This window comes from Oryza glaberrima, chromosome 2 (genome assembly GCF_000147395.1).
Source record: "Oryza glaberrima chromosome 2, OglaRS2, whole genome shotgun sequence".
Lineage (NCBI taxonomy): Eukaryota > Viridiplantae > Streptophyta > Magnoliopsida > Poales > Poaceae > Oryza > Oryza glaberrima.
In genome coordinates this window covers 16996266-17017950 of record NC_068327.1, presented here as the reverse complement: position 1 = coordinate 17017950, position 21685 = coordinate 16996266, and the positions used below count along the sequence as shown (strand labels likewise).

Genomic DNA, 21685 nt, shown 5'->3' with positions numbered 1-21685 from the left:
CTGAGTCACGCCCGCCCTCCTCTCTCCCCACGTGCCTGCACGCCGCACCTCTCTCTACACGCACACGTCTCTCCCATCTCCCCCCTCCCCTCTCTCTCCACATTATCTCTTTCTTTTTGCTTACTCGCTGGTGACCGACAATGAAGACCTCTCTCCGGCGAGCTCCCTTCTCCCTCTAGTAAGCTTTCTTCGGCAACCAGGTTAGCCTTCTTTTTCGACGCTGATCCCCACTGTGTCATCGTCCTAGCCTCACCAACGAGATCTTTAGCTTTGGCTAGCCAGCATCAAAAGGAATCAACGTGTCGCCACACCCCTGCCCGGCACAGCCTCCTCCCCTTTCCCTTCCCCTCGCTTTACCCTGCCACCAACACCAGCCCTCCACCGGTTGCTGACCCCCCTGGCTCCGCGACAGTGCCACCGCATTGCTCGCCCTTGTTTGCCACCCAACGCCGGTCCGCCGCCTCACAAGCCCTTCCTCTAAGCCCGATCCCCCACTTACCCCTCTCTAATGCCACTTTCCCTCCGCCACACTCTCGAAGTTCTAACCCTAACTATAGCTTGTCATCATGTGGTCGAAAACTGCGTGCGACGTTCCTCCCTAGCGAGCACGCGTTAATTAGGATTGCTATTAAATACTCCCTCGGTTTACAATGTAAGTAATTATAGTATTTCACACTTTTATATTGATGCTAATGAATCTATATATATATATATATATATATATATATATATATTGTACTTAAATACATCCACTTATGGCGTACTACTAATTTATTACCTCTGGATGGGCCCTAGAGCGACACGGTTCGGACATTTGGCCCATCAACACAAAACGACAATACAAGACATAACCCTTACAACAGGAGTAGTCGCTCTCGCTCTCACGCCACTTCGCTAGTACTCCACCTCCCACTCCACTCCGGACTCCCACGCCACACGACTCCACTCCACTCCCCAAACCCTCGCGTCCTCCTCCCTCCCTCCCTCCCGCGCGCCGCCGCCGCCGCCGGCCACCATGGAGCTCGGCAAGGAGGCCCTCGTCGGCGTCAGCATGGACCACATGCGATCCTCCATGCAGCGCGGCGGCCTGCCGCCGGAGATGCTGGAGGTCGGCATGGAGCTGATGCGGGTCCTCGTGGGGGACTCCATCCCGGACCCGCCCGTCTCCACCCTCCCGCGCCTCGCCCCCGCCGCCGCCGCGCGCGCCCCCGCCGACGGCGTCGACCGCATCAGCCGCCTCCCCGACGAGCTCCTCCGCGACGTCGTGTCCCGCCTCCCCGCCAGGGACGGCGCGCGCACCGCCGCGCTGTCCACGCGCTGGCGCGGCGTCTGGTGCTCGGTGCCCCTGGCGCTCGTCGACGCCCACCTCGCACCGGAGAGACGCGGCGGCGGCGGCGTCGTTGCCGCCGTGTCCCGCGTCCTCGCCGCGCACCCGGGCCCCTTCCGCTGCGCGCACCTCACCACCACCTCCATGGAGGCGCACCGGGGCGAGGTCGCGCGCTGGCTCGAGGCCCTCGCCGCCAAGGGCGTCCAGGAGCTAGTGTTTGTCAACCGCCCGTGGCCGCTCGACCTCCGCCTCCCGGCCGCGCTCTTCGCCTGCTCCTCCCTCACCCGCCTCCACGTCGGCGTCTGGCGCCTCCCGGACACCCGCGCCGTCCCGCGCGGCGCCGCCTTCCCCCACCTCCGTGAGATGGTGCTCTCCTGCGTCGTCATGGAGGACCGGGACCTCGCCTTCCTGCTCGACAGGAGCCCCGCCCTGGAGAAGCTCGCCATCATCACGTGCCAAGACGGCGCCCGCGTCCGCCTCGCCAGCCGCAGCCTCCGCATCTTGCAGGTCTGCCTGACCGTCGTCAACTACGTCGACGTGGTGGACGCGCCGCGCCTGGAGCGGCTCATGCTCTGGATGACGAGCAAGCACCGGAGCTGCCTCTCCTCCATGGTCAAGATCCGCAATGCGCCCAAGCTGCGGTCGCTGGGATTCATGGAGCCTGGAATGCACGAGCTGGAGATCGGCAACACCATCATCCAGGTTCATAATTTGATTGCTGGATCTTGATCCCAACCACCAAATGTCACATACGATTTCGATCGTGACCTGTTCCTCCCGTGCAAATGTGACACAATTAGTGTAATTTGCTTCGCATTTGCAGGCGGGGATGAAATTGAGCCCAAGCACTGTTGTCCGGAGTGTCAAGATCTTGGCACTAGAGGTGAAATTCACAGTCCGCAATGAAGCCAGAATGCTTCCAAGCTTCCTCAAATGCTTCCCCAATGTCGAGACTCTCCATATCCATGTAAAATATACTGGTTGCTTCATTTGGTGTTTCCCATCAGTAATGAGTAGCTACTACTCCTATCTGGCAAAGCATGATCAAACCATTTGTTCTCTATATCTACCTGAACATGTGAGTGACTGACATACTGACTAACTGGTTGGTTTAATTTGCAGTCTGCAGTTGAAGATGAGCCAACCGGCAAGAGCAAGCTCAATCTCAAGTTCTGGCAGGATGCCGGCCCGATCGAGTGTGTCCAGCACCACATCAAGAAGGTGATCATGCGCGAGTTCCGCGGAACAAAGAGCGAGCTCACGTTCCTCAAGTTCGTCGCGGAGCGTGCGCGGAAGCTGGAGAGGATGGTCGTCGTGGTGACCAATGGATGCTTCTGCTCGTCGGGCTGTCAAGGAGATACGCAGGCTCAGATGGAGACCCTCATGGCTTCCGCGAAATGGGCCAGCGAAGGGAGTAAGCTGGTAGCCTTCGAGAACCCTCATTCTCAGGTTGGAACTCCAGCTTGGAGCTTCCGATTTGCATTCAATTTTGATTGGAGTGACCCTTTCGATTATGGCTACGATCAAGCATCCCTGGTAAGTCCACGTTGAAGTGGTCAGTGTAACTAATTTTCTGAGTGTTTTAGTAGACGAGTAGTGCAAGACACTGTCAGTTTCAGATTGTTGGCATGGCAATGTTTTTTGAGGGATTTGCTCAGGTTTCTAGTACTAAGCAACCGTGATATATTGCTCTAATTAGTTCGGCACTGTTTGATTCTACTGATGCAAAAGACTGTATTTCTCTCGGATGCTGCTATGTTAATGAGCACACAAGTGACATTTGCAGTTGATGTTACTTCCACCCCTATTGCCAGGTTTTAGCTTGCACAATTTCTTGTAATTTGTTGGGTTTGATGCTTCTTGGAGTGATACAGAGTTGCTTGAATTTCCAATGCATGAATTTAGATGGTTGCTTATTGTTATGACTTTTCCTGCATAGCACTTATCCGTTGATATAATTGATGGTTTAGGGTGAGCCTGTCAGTAAAAGGAAAGCAACAGAGTTAAAGTCACTGGGTAATAAGGCGGTCGAGAAAAAGGATTATCTTTCTGCAACAGGATTCTACAGTCAGGTACTTCAGAACACCAAGTTTCCTCATTTTGTTCATCTCTATTTTGAACTTGTACTTTCATACATTGTACAGAGATTATGACCTGGCTTTGCTTATTCTCGCATGCAAACAAGTTAATCTGAAGTATTCTTTTAGAAAAAAAAAATCTCAATGTACAAAATTTACTGTCGCTGGGTAAAAAAAAAATCCAACTCAATGTACATAGGAGCTATTTTTTTGTGTTCCCAAAACAGCCAAACCAAAGATTTGGCAATGTTGCTACAAGGGGTATTACCAAAAACTTGGGGCTTTGGACCATACCTATAGAGTGCCATGTCCTAGATATCTTATTTCCTCTTTCAGTTATGTGGTGCATTTCCTATACTATTTTCACATAGGCTTTGTTGAGGTGTACCTGTTTATCATAACGGAAAGAGAGAATATGTGCATGATGAGAGTAGCGCAATTGTTCTAGGAGACTCACTTTCTCAGTGCTCTTGTTGTCACTCCTATGCCATGAAACAAACTACAGTAGAGCTTTTGTGGAGTTGCTTGGCTTGTGAGTAGTGACTGAAACATAGCATGCACGCACGCACGCACATCGCCACACTACTATTACACTAGTATAGAGAAACTGGTTGAGCAAACTAGACAACAAAACTAGAAAATATGCGTGCGTGTGTGCTCAACCAGCATTTGTTGAGCACGCACGCATATTTTCTAGTTTTGTTGTCTAGTTTGCTCAACCAGTTTCTGTATACTAGACTACTAGTGTAATAGTAGTGTGGCGATGTGCAAGTTTCTTGTTTCTAGGTGTTAGATTCATAACTGTTCTTATGTTCTCAGTAAATCTGCTAACTCATGCTTTTCCTTATTCAATGTAGGCAGTGGACCTTTACCCTGATGATGCAACCTTGTTCTCAAATAGAAGCCTTTGCTGGCATCACATGGGTGATGGACACAAGGCTTTGTTGGATGCTTATGAATGCAGGAAATTGCGGCCTGACTGGCTGAAGGCCTACTACCGACAGGGTGCTGCTCTGATGCTACTGAAGGTTAATAGATGATGCAATTATCTATCTTTTGGTTTTGTGCTGAAAATTATTATTTGCTTATTTACTTGGCACTGTATCATCAGGACTATGAGAGTGCTTGCGAAACACTTTACGATGGATTCAAGTTGGATCCAGGGAACTCTGAGATGGAGGATGCATTACGGTATCCTTTCTGTCTATTTCGGCCACACTACGGCTCTCTGTTTGAAACAGATTATTTGGTGGATTAATGCTGTGGATTATCTACTTCACTGTTGGGATTAATTGTAAATATTTTGAGAAATAAACTTTAACAAATACTACCTAGGAACTAAAGGTTTTTTTTTTAGAAAATGAATCTTTAGAGGTGTGGAGCAAATATCCATGGCAATAGTCCGGTGAAGTTTAATGAACAGGGCCTTTGGCTTCTTGTAGTTAGGTTTAGCATAAACTTATGCCTTGAAAACTTGTGGGGTATGAATATTATTTAAATTCCATTCTGTTTTTGGGAGATTGTTAGGACTTTTGCTTTAGCGGTGATGCCATCCATATCTTGCTGTACCAAAACTTGCTCTTTGATCAGCACTATCCACTAGGCACAATGGTTACATGGGAGTATGGAATCTTCCCGCCAATGAATTTCCTAACGTAAATTGTAAACTAAAGAGGAGGTGTGCATTGCATTTCTCATCAAGGTATTGGCATAGTGCATTCACCCGTGCTAGAGGAATTACGAGTTTTGAAGCTATCGTACTTGTTTTCTCATAGTTCGTTTTTAAATAATGGAACAAAAGTTCTGCCTGCTGCATCTATCGATGGACAAAACCATCGTAAATTATCGCATCTTCTCTCATAGTTCTTGAAACATGCAGGGAAGCTCTGGCGTCCTTGAAGGCATCTGCAAGTACGGAGGCTAGGTGAACAGCATGGGTGTTTGCAAGGTGGGCAAGGCGCCCTGGTCCTCTCCTACACGTTTTGTCCAAGGCGTCTCACTTTTTGCAAAGAGCCTCTGGTTCCCTGAGTCCACAGGTGTTCTCACATTTTGCCCGGAGACTTCGATACCCAGAACCAGAATGGTTTATCTCCTTTTTATAATTGAAGCAAAGTAGCTAACCGGGGTGGTGACTGATGAACATCACGGTGATTCGTGTCTATAACTGCTGTTTGGGGTGGCAGTGTGTGCAATGCTGCATTGGGATGGCATAGCGGGGGTTTTAACTATTTGCCACTTTTAGATTTGGCAAATCACTATTTGCCACCCCTATCTCAATGACATATGGGTCCACATGTATCTATGACATGTGGGTCCAGTGGTAAAAAGTTAATTGCACATCTAAATGTGGCAAATGGTTAAATATCTCTGGCATAGCTGCTGATACTGTGCTACTACTATACACTCGTACCTGTGGATGTTCTCCAGGTGGCATTAAACTCTGTGCATTTTGTGCTACAGAGAAGCTAGGTTCTGATGATTCTGCGGATTGCATCCTTCTGCTATATACATCCTTCACTTTTTAAAATATTAAAAATATTCTAATACATATGTTATTAGAAATCTCATACAACAGACTTGTATATTCCATAAATAAATTTATTTTTTTATACCAAAGGGTAAAATGGATTTATTAATAAAATATTTACAATCAACTAACGGAAAGAGGGAGGTATATAATGGAATGAGTAAAATTTAGGGGTATAAAAAGGATTGGGCAAACTATTAGGGTACATAAAGAATTTTCTCATTACTTAGGTTTTATTTGGTATAAAATAATTTATTTGAATGTTATCAACGTGATTGTAAATCTAGTATCATATATTTATATATTTGTGGAACTAATAATACACAGAGCTATGCCAAAAAGAATATTAATTAATGGTAATGGCATTTCTCATTTCACATGCGGCAAAAAAAAAAAAAGTAGCCCTAAAGGAGCTTTCAAACAGAGGCTTGGTAACACAAAAATGTGGGTTTACCAGTGGACACTAATTTCTTGGTTCTTTGGTATCAGACACCGTGCATATTATTTTACCATTCATTGCCATTTTAAAGAGAGAAACTTTGCTAAATGACCAAAAATGCCCTTCACCTCATTTCTCTCATTTACTCTGTTCCTCTCTGACAATGTCGTGTTGCTTCCTCTTATTTTCCTCTTCCTTGCTCGGACTAGGGACAACCAGGGTTTACGGTGCTTCCTCTTATTTTCCTCTTCCTTGCTCGGACTAGGGACAACCAGGGTTTACCTTACCGTTAGTAACCGCGCGGTTACCGGGCTTACCGCGGGGTACGATAATATAAATACCGCGGTAACCTCCTTAAATTCAAATAAATTTAAAAAATAATTTGAATTTTTGAAAAATTTTGCACGGTTTTATACAGTTTAGCAAGGACGTTTGTGTCATTTGTCTATCTAAAATGGCAAGAAATGATAAAATAATGCGTGCCTAATGGCAAAGAACTAATAAACTAGAATATCCACTAGCAAACCACATTTTTATGATGTTATCCAACAAGGTCTTTTTAAATTGTCCCATAGCAAATTTTGTCATAAATATATTTCAAAATATTAATTGGATAGTCGAATAATCCTCGAAGCAATGTTAGTTAATAACTCCTCTATATCAGTTGTCTAGTGTCTTCCTTTTCTTTTCTTCAGGAAATAATAGGCCTTCTGTTCAAAATGATGGTTTTTTTTTTCCATAGAATGGCATAAGATTTCTCTTGCCTTGGATTTTACACATAAGATTTCTCTTGCCTTGGATTTTACAACAACTCCGTTGCTTGAGTAAATTGTGAATCTGCAAAAGAGCCCTTGTATTCTCTGGAAATTCCGTGCATCTTTCCCTATTATGAAAACTAGCATGGTGGCCCACGCAGATTGCGCAGCTAGCATCATTATATTTTTTTCTCATATAATAACATATATGTTTTCTCATTGTATTATTTAAATATATTAAAATGACAGCATAATTTTAAATTTTGCAATAACTTTACGAAACTACTAATGTGTAATATTCATATTGTATTTTATATACGTGTTAGTTATTAATTATTTTTAATATCAAATTTTAGTTATTTGTAAATTATATATATTCCTATATGGACTCTAGACCCGTCTTTTAATATTTCTATTTTTTAATTCTGAATTTTTATTATTTCTAATTGTATTTCTATGTGGACTCTAAACTCATCTTTCAATATTCTTTAATTTTTAATTTCAAATTTCAAACTTCTAAGTTGTATTCCTATATTGATTTTAAACTCTTCTTCCCATATTTTTCTTAATTTTAAATTTTAGTTATTTGTGAATTTTATTTTTATACGGACTTATTCCGAATTTTAGTATAGACTCTACACACTACTTCTAATTTTCCTTATTTTTAATTCCGAATTTCTATTATTTCCTAATTGTATTTCTATATGGACTCTATACTCTACTTCCAACATTCCTTATTTTTAATTCTAAATTTCAGTTATTTCCTAATTGTATTTTTATATGGACTATCTTCTAATATTCCTTATTTTTTTAATTCTGAATTTCAACTATTTCTAAATTGTATTTCTATATGGACTCTATACTCTACTTCCAATATTCCTTATTTTTAATTCCGAATTTCAGTTATTTCCTAATTGTATTTCTATATGGACTCTAGTCTCCTCTTCTAATATTCCTTATTTTTTAATTCCGAATTTCAGCTATTTATAAATTGTATTTCTATATAAACTCATATATCAATATTCTTTAATTTTTATTTTCAAATTTCAGTTACTTCTAAATTGTATTCCTATATTGACTTTAAACTCTTTTTCCCATGTTTTTCTTAGTTTTGAATTTTAGTTATTTGTAAATTGTATTTTTATATGGACTCTAAACTCTACTTTTAATTTTATTATGTTTATTCTGAATTTTAGTTAGTTTTAAATTCCTATATGGACTCTGTACTCTACTTCTAATATTCCTTATTTTTTTAATTCCGAATTTCTATTTTTTTCTTAATTGTATTTCTATATGGACTCTATACTCTACTTCTAATATTCCTTATTTTTAATTCTGAATTTATATTATTTCCTAATTGTATTTCTATATGGACTCTACTTCTAATATTCCTTATTTTTAATTCCGAATGTCAGTTATTTCCTAATTGTATTTCTATATGGACTCTAGTCTCCTCTTCTAATATTTCTTATTTTTTAATTCCGAATTTCAGCTATTTCTAAATTGTATTTCTATATTTACTCTAGTCTCCTTTTCTAATATTCCTTATTTTTTAATTCTGAATTTCAGCTATTTCTAAATTGTATTTCTATATGGACTCTGCTTTTTCTTTTTCTCCGATTAATGTGAGAATTTCTAGGCTATGAGAGCGAACGTGGAGGCTCCTTTTTCTATTCCTTTAATAATGTATTTCTATATGGACTCTGCTTTTTCTTTTTCTCCGATTAATGTGAGAATTTCTAGGCTATAAGAGCAAACGTGGAGGCTTATTTTTCTATTCCTTTAATAATATAATAGATAGATAGATTCCGTGTCTAAACCCCTGGATTTTTCAAAAAGGAAAAGGAAAACATATATACCCCTCATGCTGACCAGACGAGAGAGATGCCCACTTTGTTACATGACGTGACCAAATCGCCTTCATGTGTAGAATCACGGAAAATCGAACTTACCATTTGAGCAACCATTTTAGATGCACCGGCTCTATCACAGATTCCATGACTGCAGGTTAGTCTCCCACGAAACATGAGCTCAGCCTTGCATCTCGACAACAGGGTTGGTCGGTGCGACGAAGAGAGTGGTGGCGGTGGCGGCAACGTCAGCACAAGGTGAGCATTGGGTTCAGGATGGAAACCTTGGGTTGTAACAAGCAGACAGATGCAGCGAACTTAAGCAAAATATGAAGTAGCAATTTGGTCAAACCGTGTAACAAATTAAGTGGGCTTCCTCTTGTCTCGTTAGCATGAAAACACTAATTTAATGAGCACGGTGTTTTCTGGCAAATAACCATATTTACGAAGGATGTTCCTCAAAAATGATTTTGTGTAGTGTTCACCACGAAGTCGTAATGTCGTGTATCAAAATTTACCTTGCGTCTTCCGTCAAAAAAAATTTACCTTGCGTTTAAGGTCTTATATTGCTGGTATTTATAATTATTCACCGTATTTGTTGTTATTGATTATTGATATTGTTTATTACTTTTAATCAATTGCTTGGCAGTGAGTTATGGAATTGCATTCTCTATTGTTTTAGGAGTTACCCCCAGGGGGCTAAATCTGATTTTTGAGAATTTTTAGAATATACCACTCAATACGCACCACCTTTAGGATTTGCCACTCAATTCGTAACATTATTTTAAGAACATGTCACCGAGCACGCGAATTGTTTCATTCCGTGACACCCCATCCCTTCGAAGCCGAGCGCCATCGCTTGCCCCTGTCACGAAGTTCATCTAAGTCATCTGGGCGCCGCTGACGAGTTCATCTCCCACGCCGGCGAGCTCTTCCTCCCCATGCCAGCTCCTCCCCAACGCCGGCGGAGCTCCTCCTCCCCATGCCGGCAAACTTCTTCCCCACACATGCCGGCGAGCTCTTCTTTCTCCCCATGCCAGCTCCTCCCCAACGCCGGCGGAGCTCCTCCTCCCCATGCCGGCAAACTTCTTCCCCACACATGCCGGCGAGCTCTTCCTTCCCGCGCTGGCGAAGCTCCTCCTCCCCACATCTACCAACGAGTTCTTCTTCCCGCCCTGGCGGAGGTCCTCTTCCCCACGTCGACAAGCTTCTCCCCCGCACATGCTGGCGAGCTCTTTCTCCCCGCACCGGAATGGCGAGCTCTTTCTCCCCAACGCTAGCCAAGCTCCTCCTCCCCACAACGGTGGCCTTCCTCCCCCACGACGGCAATGGCAAGATGACGCAACGGGCGACGCGATACGGATGGGCGATGACGTGTAACTTCGGAGAGACGGAGTGCCACGGAATGAAACAATTCGCGTGCTCAGTGATATATTCTGAAAGTGTTGCGAATTGAATGGCAAATCCTAAAGGTGGTGCGAATTGAGTGGCATGTTCTGAAAAATCTCCTGACTATTCCCCATGTTGAACCCCTTCCTATTTTGCATTTTTATGAATTAACTAATTAATTCGTACTTTTGCTTTTTATTATTTTTACATCGCTTTCCTGTTTATATTGTCCCATTATCAATGCATGTTTTATTTGAGTTTAACTCTATTTAAAATGTCATATAGGCTAATGAAACTTGATACACAAGAATGTGTACGTTTGAACTGTCTTACAAAGAAAATAATCCACTAAAAAAAGAAAGAAAAAATTCCACTCACAAATAAAGAAAAAAACTTTTATTAACACCCCTTGTTGGCACCCGAGTTCGTCGACGACTCCACCACACTCCACAACACGGCCGGGCAGTCCAACTCCAAACGCCCAAAGCCCCAAACCACACTGCACTCCACCTGTACGCTCCCCCCTGTGTGCCCGAGCCAATTCGGTCGGTCGGCGCACGCAGATTGAACTCCCCCACCCGTCCCCCCACCGACCCGATGTCCCGAAGCCCAACGCGACTCCTCCTCCTCCCCCTCCCCCTCCCCCTCCCCGCCGTGCGCCTACATATACATAGACCCTAGGCAGAGGACCTCCTCTCGCTAGCATTAGCATTACCACTCCACTCCGCCATCATTCCACGTTCCGGGAGCCCAGCCATGGCGCCGCCTCTCCCCAGCGGTAAGCGATCGATTCGATCCCCCCCCAACCCTATCTCCGCTCCGCTCGGCTAGCACTAGCACCCGATTCCTAGCCACCTTACTCGGCCTCTCGCGCAGATCCCCGGGCGCCGACGCGGCGGCTCCTCCAGGCGGCGGCGGACGGCGACCTCGCCGCCTTCAAGAGTAAGCCAAGCTACTCCCCTCCCGTCTTCTCCTGCTGCTTGTCGGTTTTGCGTTTGGTTGAGCTACCGGGGGGCCGGGGCTGATCGGTCTCTCCGATTGATCGATGCCGTCGTCGTCGTCGTCGCGCGCGCAGGGATCGCGGGCAAGCTGGACGGCGGGAAGGGCCGCCTCCGGGAGACGGTGGAGGGGGTGAGGGACCGGGGCGCCGGGGCGCTGCACGTCGCCTCCGGCCGCGGGATGCTCGCGGTGTGCTCGTACCTGGTCGAGGAGCTCCAGGTGGACGTCGACGCCGCCGACGATTCAGGTTACCCATCTCTCCGCCGCTGACTCCTCGTGCGATACCCTAGGTTTATCTAGTCGTTCTGTAGCACCTGGGTGAATTTTTGGGCCTGTTGGATTTCACAGCACGCACGATGGCATCATCAGTTGAGTTTTTTTTTTCTGTGTGCTTTGTTCATGGCATGCTTTATTGTGATGACTGATGTGGATTACCTCGTTGAGGATTACGATTGCTTCATGCTGTCGGTTTTGTTTTCCTCTAGATGGGAATGGGATTGTGCACAGATATTGAAATATTTGGTTAATTATTCTCTAGTATTGAAATGAACATCAATCACTTGCATGCATGTAAATGCCCAACGAATTGGACTTAATATGATATGCATGATGAACAGCCATGTAGAGTAATGGTTTTCATGTTGGTGTCTCTCCTATTTTGGCATACATATTTTACAACTTTGGTAGAAGCTGCTCTCGATTAGCCATAACTAAAATATTACACAAGGACTACTTGGTAAACTCAGCTTATATGCTGAATGTGAATTCCATTTCAGTCCCTATATTTATCTTCTGAGAAATTTAAAAATTAAACTATGTAAAACTAGGCCCTTACTAGGAAACGTACATGACACAACCTCATGCTGTAAAATCATGCTAATGTTTATGATTTTCATTTGTACCAGGCTACCATCAATCCATCATGACATATTTTACTATTTTAATGCAGAACCACTTCATTGGAAAAACCATTGCTGCTAATTTTCATCAATTTACCTCAGAAAGGAACTTCTATCATTCTATACACTTCTTTCTATATACAAAGACCTTTCAAGGAATGCAGCTTATCACATTTTTGTCTGTGTGCACTGTACCATCAGAAATAGCTTGCTTTAGGTTTAGTGGCAACTGGCAACTTCTTGATTATGATTTTGGGTTTTAACTCGACAATAACCTTTTGATTTCTTCTGTGCCAACCACAACTGGTTATCTGATTGTTCAGTTGGTAATATCTTCTTGTTTGATATTAAAAAAAAAGAAACATATTAACATAATATTGCCTCACAAAAACATGCACCTTGCCTAGGGTGAATTATACATGGACTGTGTGATTATCTGCACATAGGCAACTCTATCCTTGTTTTCCTACTGTTTTAAGTTTATTTATTCTTATTGAGCTGGACATCCCACAATATAATTTGTGCTGATGATACTCATCAAATTAATGAAGTGTTTATAGGCACCAGGAGTCCAGGATATTTTGATGTACTGAAGGAAACTGATATCTTACATTCTCCTGTAAATCTGAATGTGCAATTGTCAAGTGTAGATAGTTTTTTCTCGGATACGCAGGGGAGTTGCATATCATTGCATTAAGAGAGAAGATTTCATAAAACAACACACACACACACCCCACATATACAGGGCACATACATCCCAAAACTCCCTAGCGTAAGGATTAACCTGCAGCTAGCTGCACCAGACTTCTAGCGCCGACCAAACTCCATAGTTAAGCTTCTTTACTGGCTAGATACAAGACCCTTTGAACATTTGGCTGCGCACCGTTGAACACATAATCGTTACAGTGTTTCCAAGTCATCCAGGCCCCAATACTAACCAACGAGTTGAAGCCACGCTACATTGGATTGGTGTATATACTTATGATGTGTATTTAGAGACTGGAACATATTTAATTAGGTATATAAAAACATTCTCTTGAGGGCTTAGCAAAAACCTTAGCATGCATTTTCTGTTGTTTTTTGTATGAGTCTCTGTTTTGTTAAACTTCTTTTGATGCTTTCTGTAGGCGATACACCTCTGGCTTATGCAGTTCGTGGTCGTTCCATCGATGGTGTGAAGTATCTTCTTGACCATGGTTCCAATCCAGATAAGCCTGATAATAAAGGATATACACCTCTCCATGTGGCAGCTATTAAAGGTCCACTTATATGCACATTGAATACATATCTATTATCATATGCATGCAGGACACTGCTTTAAGAGTTTTGTTTCTATACCGGAGGGTTGTAGATAATGAAATTTGCAACAGATTGTGAGATATCTTGCTGGACAAGAACAAGTTGTTTAATTGTGGTCATTCAAGTCTGAAAATATGTTATCAACATTTCATGGATAGGACAGTGTTCATTCAACCGTGCAGAGCTACCATATTTATTTTGTGTTAGTACTTAGTTGTTCAGTCAGTGTTGTTTGAAATTAAAAAGCCAATACTTATACTATGATGCTATGTATTGTACTCCCTCCGTTTCACAATGTAAGTCATTCTAGCATTTCCCACATTCATATTGATGTTAATGAATCTAGACATATATATCTATTTAAATTCATTAACATCAATATGAATGTGGGAAATGCTAAAATGACTTACATTGTGAAACAGAAGAAGTATATGTAGTATTGTGATTTATGTTTCTCTGCTCTGAATTTGACGAAAGGTTTAAAACTTGTACTCTACCGAGTACTGTAATCAATTCAACATATATAAATGTCCAGAACTAATTTAGCATGTCCCTATCATGCAAAATAATCAATTTGGTTTCAGTTATTATTTAAACTGACATGGTTGCTAATGCATCTATAAATGAGTGACACTGTTATGTAATTGCATCAATATGGTGTAATTGCATCTTTGGGGTTTGTCCTCCATGTGTGCATTATATTATCTCCTGAGCTAACTTACGAAGTGAATATGTTTCCCACTCTGATGTTGGGCATGAGAGCATATCAACATATTGGAGTCCAAAGATGGTTTACATGTACACACTAAATGATCTTGTCCCCTTTTCACATATTGCAATGTTTAGATACATTAAAGAACTAGTGGGCCCTCCACTGTTAGATCATGGGTTCTACTCCTGTACAAAATTTGTTAAATGTTCAAAGATGTAGATGTATTAATTGTATATTCTATCTCCGCCTGATCAAATATCTCCAGCACTCATGTATTTCACTCCAGCTGTGTGTGGATGTTCGATGGGAACCTACCGGTGATAATTGTCTCTAGCATGTTCTGGATAGTTGTATTATGCAAATAAATTGTTGGATATTATGGATTGTTCTGTATGTATATAATATCTAATTATCTATTACATATATATTTCTGGTTTCAGGAGAGTGTGAAATAGCAAAAATCTTACTCTCAAGAGGTGCTCATGTTGACTCATTTTCTTCTCATGGGACACCACTGCATCTTTCTGCTTTCTGCCAGCAGGATGGTGTGATGAAGATTTTGTTGGACCACCATGCAGATGTATGTTAGATGTTTTTCTATGCTTGCTACTAATGTTCAGAATAATAGTCAAAGCTACTAGATTATTTCCCATTACTTCTCTCTCGTGGCATCTTTTATTCATGCGACTTCGGTTGATTCTCTTGGTAGGTGTACTCAAAAACTGACTTTCCATGCTGACCAAAACTGTTTGTGGACAATGTTAGTTTGGTCAATTATGAAACATGCTTTGTTTGGCAGTGAAAACTGATTTGTTCTGAATATAACTTTTTTCTTGATCCATTTCATATATAACAAAACACCAAATGCCAATAGCCTGGAAATACTAAGGAATGTTCAGAAGTATGTACAATGATTTGAACCCAATGCAAATTGCTAGGAAACTTGTTCGCGTTCAATTGTCCATATATATAAGGAGAGGGGAGGGGGAACTGAAAAGAAAACGCAACTTATAAGTGGTCAGTACATTAGGAATGGTAATGTTTTAATTGGTGAAGAAAATAACAAGGGGCTGCAACTATGGTCTCACTGACAGAGACCATTAATAAGGTCTATCCAGTCATTGCCTAATTTCTTGTTTTTCGTTGTCTGCATAGAGTACATTTTTTTTTGGGAGGTCTGCATAGAGTACTTGAGATGGTAAAAAATTGTAATGATGGATTGACACTAAATGATGACCCACGAAGAAAAGTCGCACTACCTCTTTGATTAGAATCCTTAAAAGGAAACAAAAGGAACATATCCTGTATTCTTAACGACTTAAACCAATATTCTTTTATAATTAGTATTCTTTTAATTATAGTGCTACGCTTGGTTAAATTTAGTCTTGACTCCGCCTGAACATAGAGTTTTACCACTGATTGGGCATGCAGAATGTGGCATGGTGTGAATTCAGATGTGGACTGTAAAAAAATAATCGAGTCCATGCTTGGGATATTGTCTATCTTTGGCCCAGGACTGTAATAAGCCTATTTCAAAAGCGATTCATCGCATAAAAGTGTTCTTATCATGTATTTAGCTTGAAACTTTACTGGTGCACCATTAAAAACAGGGACCAGATCATTTTTGTTGAATACCTTAATACTAAGTGGAGCTTACATGGAGTATGAAACATTCTGGACTTGCCACTACCAATCCTTTCACCCCTCAACTCTCGACCAAAAAAAAAAAAGTCTGCCAACTTACCATCATTTAATCATAGTGTTTTTCAATGTTTCTTCTCAGTTTAACAAGCTACTCAAACCTGTGTTTACACCTCTCATCATGGCTCTCAATGCTGGCTCGCTGAAATGTGTTGTGCTTCTGCTTAAGGTATTGGATGTTGTGAACTTTTGAGTAGGATGAATACTTCAATTCCAAAATTTATACAAATCATGGCATTCTTATTTAGATGATGCACCTACAATATTTTCTGTATCAGGCTGGTGCTGATGTGAAGGGTGTTGGTACGGTAACTCCCTTAATAACTGCTGCAAACAACGGGCAAACTGACTTCTATAAGTGCTTACTGGAGGCTGGTGCAGATCCTAATGTTCCAGATGAAGTAAGTTTTTCTTTTCGATTTAGCTACCACGTGCATGTTATTCACAATGAAGGTGTTGTGAGGCATAATTTCATTTCTCTGGTACTATCCCTAATTTGCACTGTAATGTTTGATATTAGAATTAATTGGCATAGCCTTTGCAAATGCTATAGCTAATTTTTTTTCTTTGTTTTATTCTTAACAGTTCGGCCACCTTCCAATAGAACTCGCTGCATATAACAATATGAGGAAAGATGTTGAGATCTTACTTCCCGTAACTTCTCGTATTCCATCTGTGTGTGACTGGAGTGTTGATGGGGTAATTAGTTATGTGAAATCGTGTCCATCGGTGGAGGTATGATCTGAAGCATCATTGCCATATTCTAATAAGTTTATCATTTGCATTAGGATATTTCCTACTCTTAAGATTTCTCCAATGCATGCACACAATTCCATTTCCACTAATTCGGATGCATCACAATTGGTTGACTGAAAATGATGTAGAATATTCTTTTTGGATGCAAGGGTCTAGTAACAATAATAGAAAAGAATGTCAATTTGATATATCTCAATATTTATTTGTTCTGCCTTATCAATTGCTTGCTACTTTAAGTGGTGCCTTTTCATTCTGCCTTCTCTTTTTGGCAAGGGTGGTATGGTGTATCACGAACTCTTGGTTTTGTTGGAACCAAACAAAGCCGCGCTATCTGTACTCATCTAGTTTGGGTATAAATTGTGCAGATCAGTTTTTTTTTTTTTTTTTTGGTCTAAACAGTTCAGTTTAAGTTTTGGATTTTTTTTTTCTCAGCTTCATTCTATACACAGAAATCATTAGGTTTTATGTGAACATGTTGGGTGCAAAACTGGAAACGTTACAGTTTCCAGTCTCCTAATTATTATCTTCACATCCATGATCCATGTGGTATTCTTTTCATATCTTTCTCAAACAAATCTGTGTAACTATTGTCTTCATCACACTCATGTGGCATGCCCTCACCCCCTTAGTCTATGACAAATAACCTGTTTCAACATTCCAGGATGACCCTATGTACAAAATGAGTCCAGCTGATATGAAGTTAGCAGCAAGTGAGGCATACAGGAGACAAGATTACATTACTGCAATGAAGCTCTATACTAGGGTATTTTATCGCACTATGTTCTTGTACTACTCATAAAATGATTAATCATTTCGATACTGTCAGTTCATAATATATGTTTATGCATCATTTTGAGTCCCTATCATGAATTAGATATTAGTACAGTGCCTCTATTTGTATGTTCCTTTGCTGCTTCGGTTTACAGTTCTTTGTGTTAATAAATTCACATTCATGTGGAGAAATCAATGTTCTGCTCTCCTGCATGGGCTGCTAATGAGAACTGTCATCGTTATAATGATTCAGTGGTTACTTCTTGTTCTGCATTTCCTATATGAAATGTGGTACATAAATGATCTTGTCAACACTCCTATAAAATCTCAATAGAGGTCATCTAGATTTGGTACAAAACCTCAATTATTATCACACCAAACTGTACCTCTTGTAAAAAAAATCTGAAACAAGTAGACCATTCTAATGGTATGGATTTTGGAAGAAATCTATGTGGTTTGGATGGATATGTCTACAGATCTGCACACTATTGAGTTGGAAATTAAATATCAGATAGCCACATCTGGCTAAGCAGCCTAACATGGAAACATTGCATGCAAGTGGGAATTTTTGTATGATATGCAAGTGGTAGCAATTAACAAATGTGGTGATTGTCGATTTGGTTTGTTGTTGTAGCTAACAGATATCTGCCCGCATGATGCAACCCTATTCTCAAATAGGAGCCTTTGCTGGCTTAAGATGGGTGCAGGGGTCAATGCATTGCAGGATGCTCAAATTTGCAGGTTGATGCATTCTGACTGGTCGAAGGCATGCTATCTGGAAGGTGCTGCTCAAATGTTACTGAAGGTGAATATTCCAGTACATATTGTCTTGCTACCCCCATATTTGCCAGCATGTATTGACGAAATGCTTCTGGACCCTCTGTATTCAGGACTTTGAAAAGGCATGTGATGCGTTTTTTGATGGACTCAAATTGGATCCAGCAAGTGATGAGATTGCAGAAGCATTAAGGTAGCATACTTATCTTTCTTTACATTGATTGTTGAAAGTTCTAGTTCACAACGGGTAAATTTGCTCAAAAAGAGAACAAAATCCACAACAAAATATCGTTTTTAAACATACATATGGCAGCTGCCTAATATTTTTTGGGTAAAACCTTGTTATCTCTATATGACTGTTCTCCTATTTAGGTCCTCAAGAACACAGACCATGCATTAACATTCCATTACACCATAGTGATTATCATAACTCTGATGCAGGAAATCTTTCGAATCCTTGAAGATATCTCATGCTGCCAAAGTGGGTATTGGATTGCCATCTTCTCAGAAGAAAATCATAAGATAATCTGCCAGCGTAGCGCTGTTGCAAAGGCCGTTTTGTGAAATACCCCACCTGGTCTTGTAAATAGTTCCTAAACAACTGAACAAGCTCAACAACTCTTACCAAAGTTTCGTCTCTGAAGAAAGTCGGTGGGTTGCCTCGGAGGTAAGGTACTCCCTCCGTTTCACAATGTAAGTCATTCTAGCATTTTCCACATTTATATTGATGCTAATAAATCTAGACATATATATCTATTTAGATTCATTAGCATCAATATGAATGTGAAAAATGGTAGAATGACTTACATTGTGAAACGGAGGAAGTACGCTGGCTCACAGGAAGACTCCGGTTTAGATCCTGAACTAATACGGGCAGACAGGCACCTTTGTACATTCTGTGTTACTACCTTCTTTAATCTTGACGTTGTATAGCCTGACGTGCGGCTCCTCAATCAAATGATCGTTTCGTTTCGCAGCGTGCGCTCACCTCACTTGTATGGTTCCGGAAAACTGGTGATCGTCGCTTTACATGGTATAAAATCAAAATCGGCAAACCGGCCAGTTTCAGTTTCCTGAAAAAGCAATCGACAAGGTAGGTTACAGCCTGGCTGTGTACACAGTTATTCGTAAGCCGAGACGCTGTATACATGGTTCTATCGACAGTTATTTGTAAGCCGAGACGAGAGTAGACCGGCTGTATACATGTTATTTGTAAGCCGAGACGAGAGTAGACCGGCTGTATACATGGTTCTATCAACAGTTATTCGTAAGCCGAGACGAGAGTAGACCGGTAGAGAGGATCAAGAGAGACATTCCAACATGAATATATTTGCATATTGCCGCACGAAGATTTTAGTATGCATAAATATTGGTTGACCTCTAGGTTATGCACAACTGAACTATAAAAACGAGCAGATCCATATAGTGATTAGGTGACTATATATACGGATCATTTCGAAGAGCCGTAGTCACATTTTCTTGAACCTTTTTTCAAATAAAATTTAAGAAAATGAACCCTTTTGGAACTTGCTCTCAAAATAAACTGTCTTGCTGTGGGCAAAAAAACCTCTGTATAACTTGCCACCCTAAACCCTAATATCCCTTCCTCCGGTATCTAACTTAACGTATAACACCATCGACTCTTTTGACCATTTCGTCTTACTATTAAAAATTTATGTAATTTATTTATTTTGTTCTGATTTGTTTTACTATTAAAGGTAATTTAACTTATATATATTTTAATATTCACACAAAAATTTGAATAATAGTACTCTAAGAATTCACTATTAAAGGCAGTTTAAACCTAACTTATATTTGCTTATTTTCTTCTAATTTGTTTTACTATTAAAGGTAGGATAAACATGACTTATATTTTACATATTTATAAATAAATAAATAAATTTATGGTTAAATGTTTGTTAAAAGTCAACAATGTTATACATGGATGGAAGTATATATTTTTCTAGTGTGCTGGTGTTTGCTCATATGTGGAAATAAAACTATTTGATTTTATTTTTAAAAGTCCCAAAAACACTCTAACTACTCTCCCAATATGTAGCAATTTAAGATGGGATTCATAGTCATAGGATTGCTACGGCCCCATTTGGTAGAGCTCCAAACTCCAACTCCCAACTCTAAATTCTAACTCCAGTGGAAGCTAGCTCGTATAGGAGCTAAGGTGGGTTTGAAAGTGTTTGCTAGACTTGTTAGCTCCACACCACCACATCCCTTGTAGTCATTTCGTCGAACACTTGGTTGGCATCACCCCGCCGTCAGCCTGGGCACCGGCACCGCCAACACTCGACGCCGGCACCGCCACTGGTCAGTCCGCGCGCCGCCGTCGAGGCCGTGCGTCGCCGCCGCTAGCCCGCCCACCGTCCGTTGCCACCGGATCTCACCAGAGATGATGGGAGGATGGGAGGAGAGAGAATGGGAGGAGGAGGAGGAGTTTAGGGGTAGTTTAGTGGCATTTTTATATAAATACATCAAAAATTTAAAGGGTAGTGGGTCTTTTAGGGTGGAGTGGAGCTGTAGAGCAGTAAAAACCCAGCTCCATCCTCCGTAATATAAATTTGTGGCGCAGCTTTGCCAATTCCGCTCCAAAAAATAGAGAGTCTGTACCGTTTGGCACAACTCCAACTCTAGGTAAGTTGGAGTTGGGAGTTGGAGCTGTGCTAAACGGGGCCCATTGGAACGGAGGGAGTATTTGTGTGTGTCCAGATTTTATGGATCAGTTCAAAGGCCACGTAGCACTGTCCACTGTGAACAAAGTGTCTTTTCAAGTTCGGCTGTGTTTAGTTCGCTTCAAACTTATAAAAATTCCGTCACATCAAATGTTTAGACACATGCACGAAGCATTAAATGTGGATGAAAAAAACAATTGCACAGTTTGCATGTAAATTGCGAGACGAATCTTTTGAGCCTAATTACGCCATGATTTGATAATATGGTGCTACAATAAACATTTGCTAATGACGAATTAATTAGGCTTAATAGATTCATCTCACAGTTTATCGGCAGAATCTACATTTTGTTTTGTTATTAGTCTACGTTTAATACTTCAAATGTGTGTCCGTATACTTCAATTTTTTTTTTGAAAAAGAACTAAACACGGCCGAACAAGGACAACGACACAATCGATCAAAAGTAAAACTCAAACCAGAACGAAGAACTAAACGAAGCCAGCACTATACACGACCATGGACTAGAATTCGACACAAAACTGATCCAACATGAGGACAACTACGATAGACACTGCAATTCAACCGGGAGTCCGAGACGACGACGATCCAGATGCAAACTCAAACTAAGACAAATCTAAACTAAAACCAGCACTTTCGACACGACGAGGGACGAAAATTCAATATCGCAAACTGAATGATAATCGTAAGGCACAAATCTATGG

The 21685-nt window shown here is 41.3% G+C and overlaps 1 protein-coding gene across 1 annotated transcript; it reads left to right on the top strand.

Annotated features, from left to right (window-relative positions):
- Window positions 1–102: 102 nt before the first annotated feature.
- On the top strand, window positions 103–19368 carry LOC127762550 (uncharacterized). The gene is made up of 19 exons (XM_052287052.1): window positions 103–2029; window positions 2151–2294; window positions 2450–2863; window positions 3298–3399; window positions 4263–4433; window positions 4517–4596; window positions 5285–5316; window positions 11051–11143; window positions 11242–11307; window positions 11441–11611; window positions 13391–13522; window positions 14715–14854; window positions 16058–16144; window positions 16254–16376; window positions 16561–16710; window positions 17393–17494; window positions 18137–18307; window positions 18393–18472; window positions 18721–19368. Exons 1-19 carry the CDS (start codon window positions 1016–1018, stop codon window positions 18803–18805), a joined length of 3357 nt encoding a protein of 1118 aa, XP_052143012.1. The 5' UTR covers window positions 103–1015; the 3' UTR covers window positions 18806–19368.
- Window positions 19369–21685: the final 2317 nt, after the last annotated feature.

Coding starts and splice junctions, on each gene's coding strand:
- LOC127762550 (XM_052287052.1), top strand. CDS start 1,016: ATGGAGCTCGGCAAGGAGGCCCTCGTCGGCGTCAGCATGGACCACATG. Junction 16,145..16,253: donor GTGTTGTGCTTCTGCTTAAG/GTATTGGATGTT, acceptor TTTCTGTATCAG/GCTGGTGCTGATGTGAAGGG. Junction 17,495..18,136: donor CAATGAAGCTCTATACTAGG/GTATTTTATCGC, acceptor TTGTTGTTGTAG/CTAACAGATATCTGCCCGCA.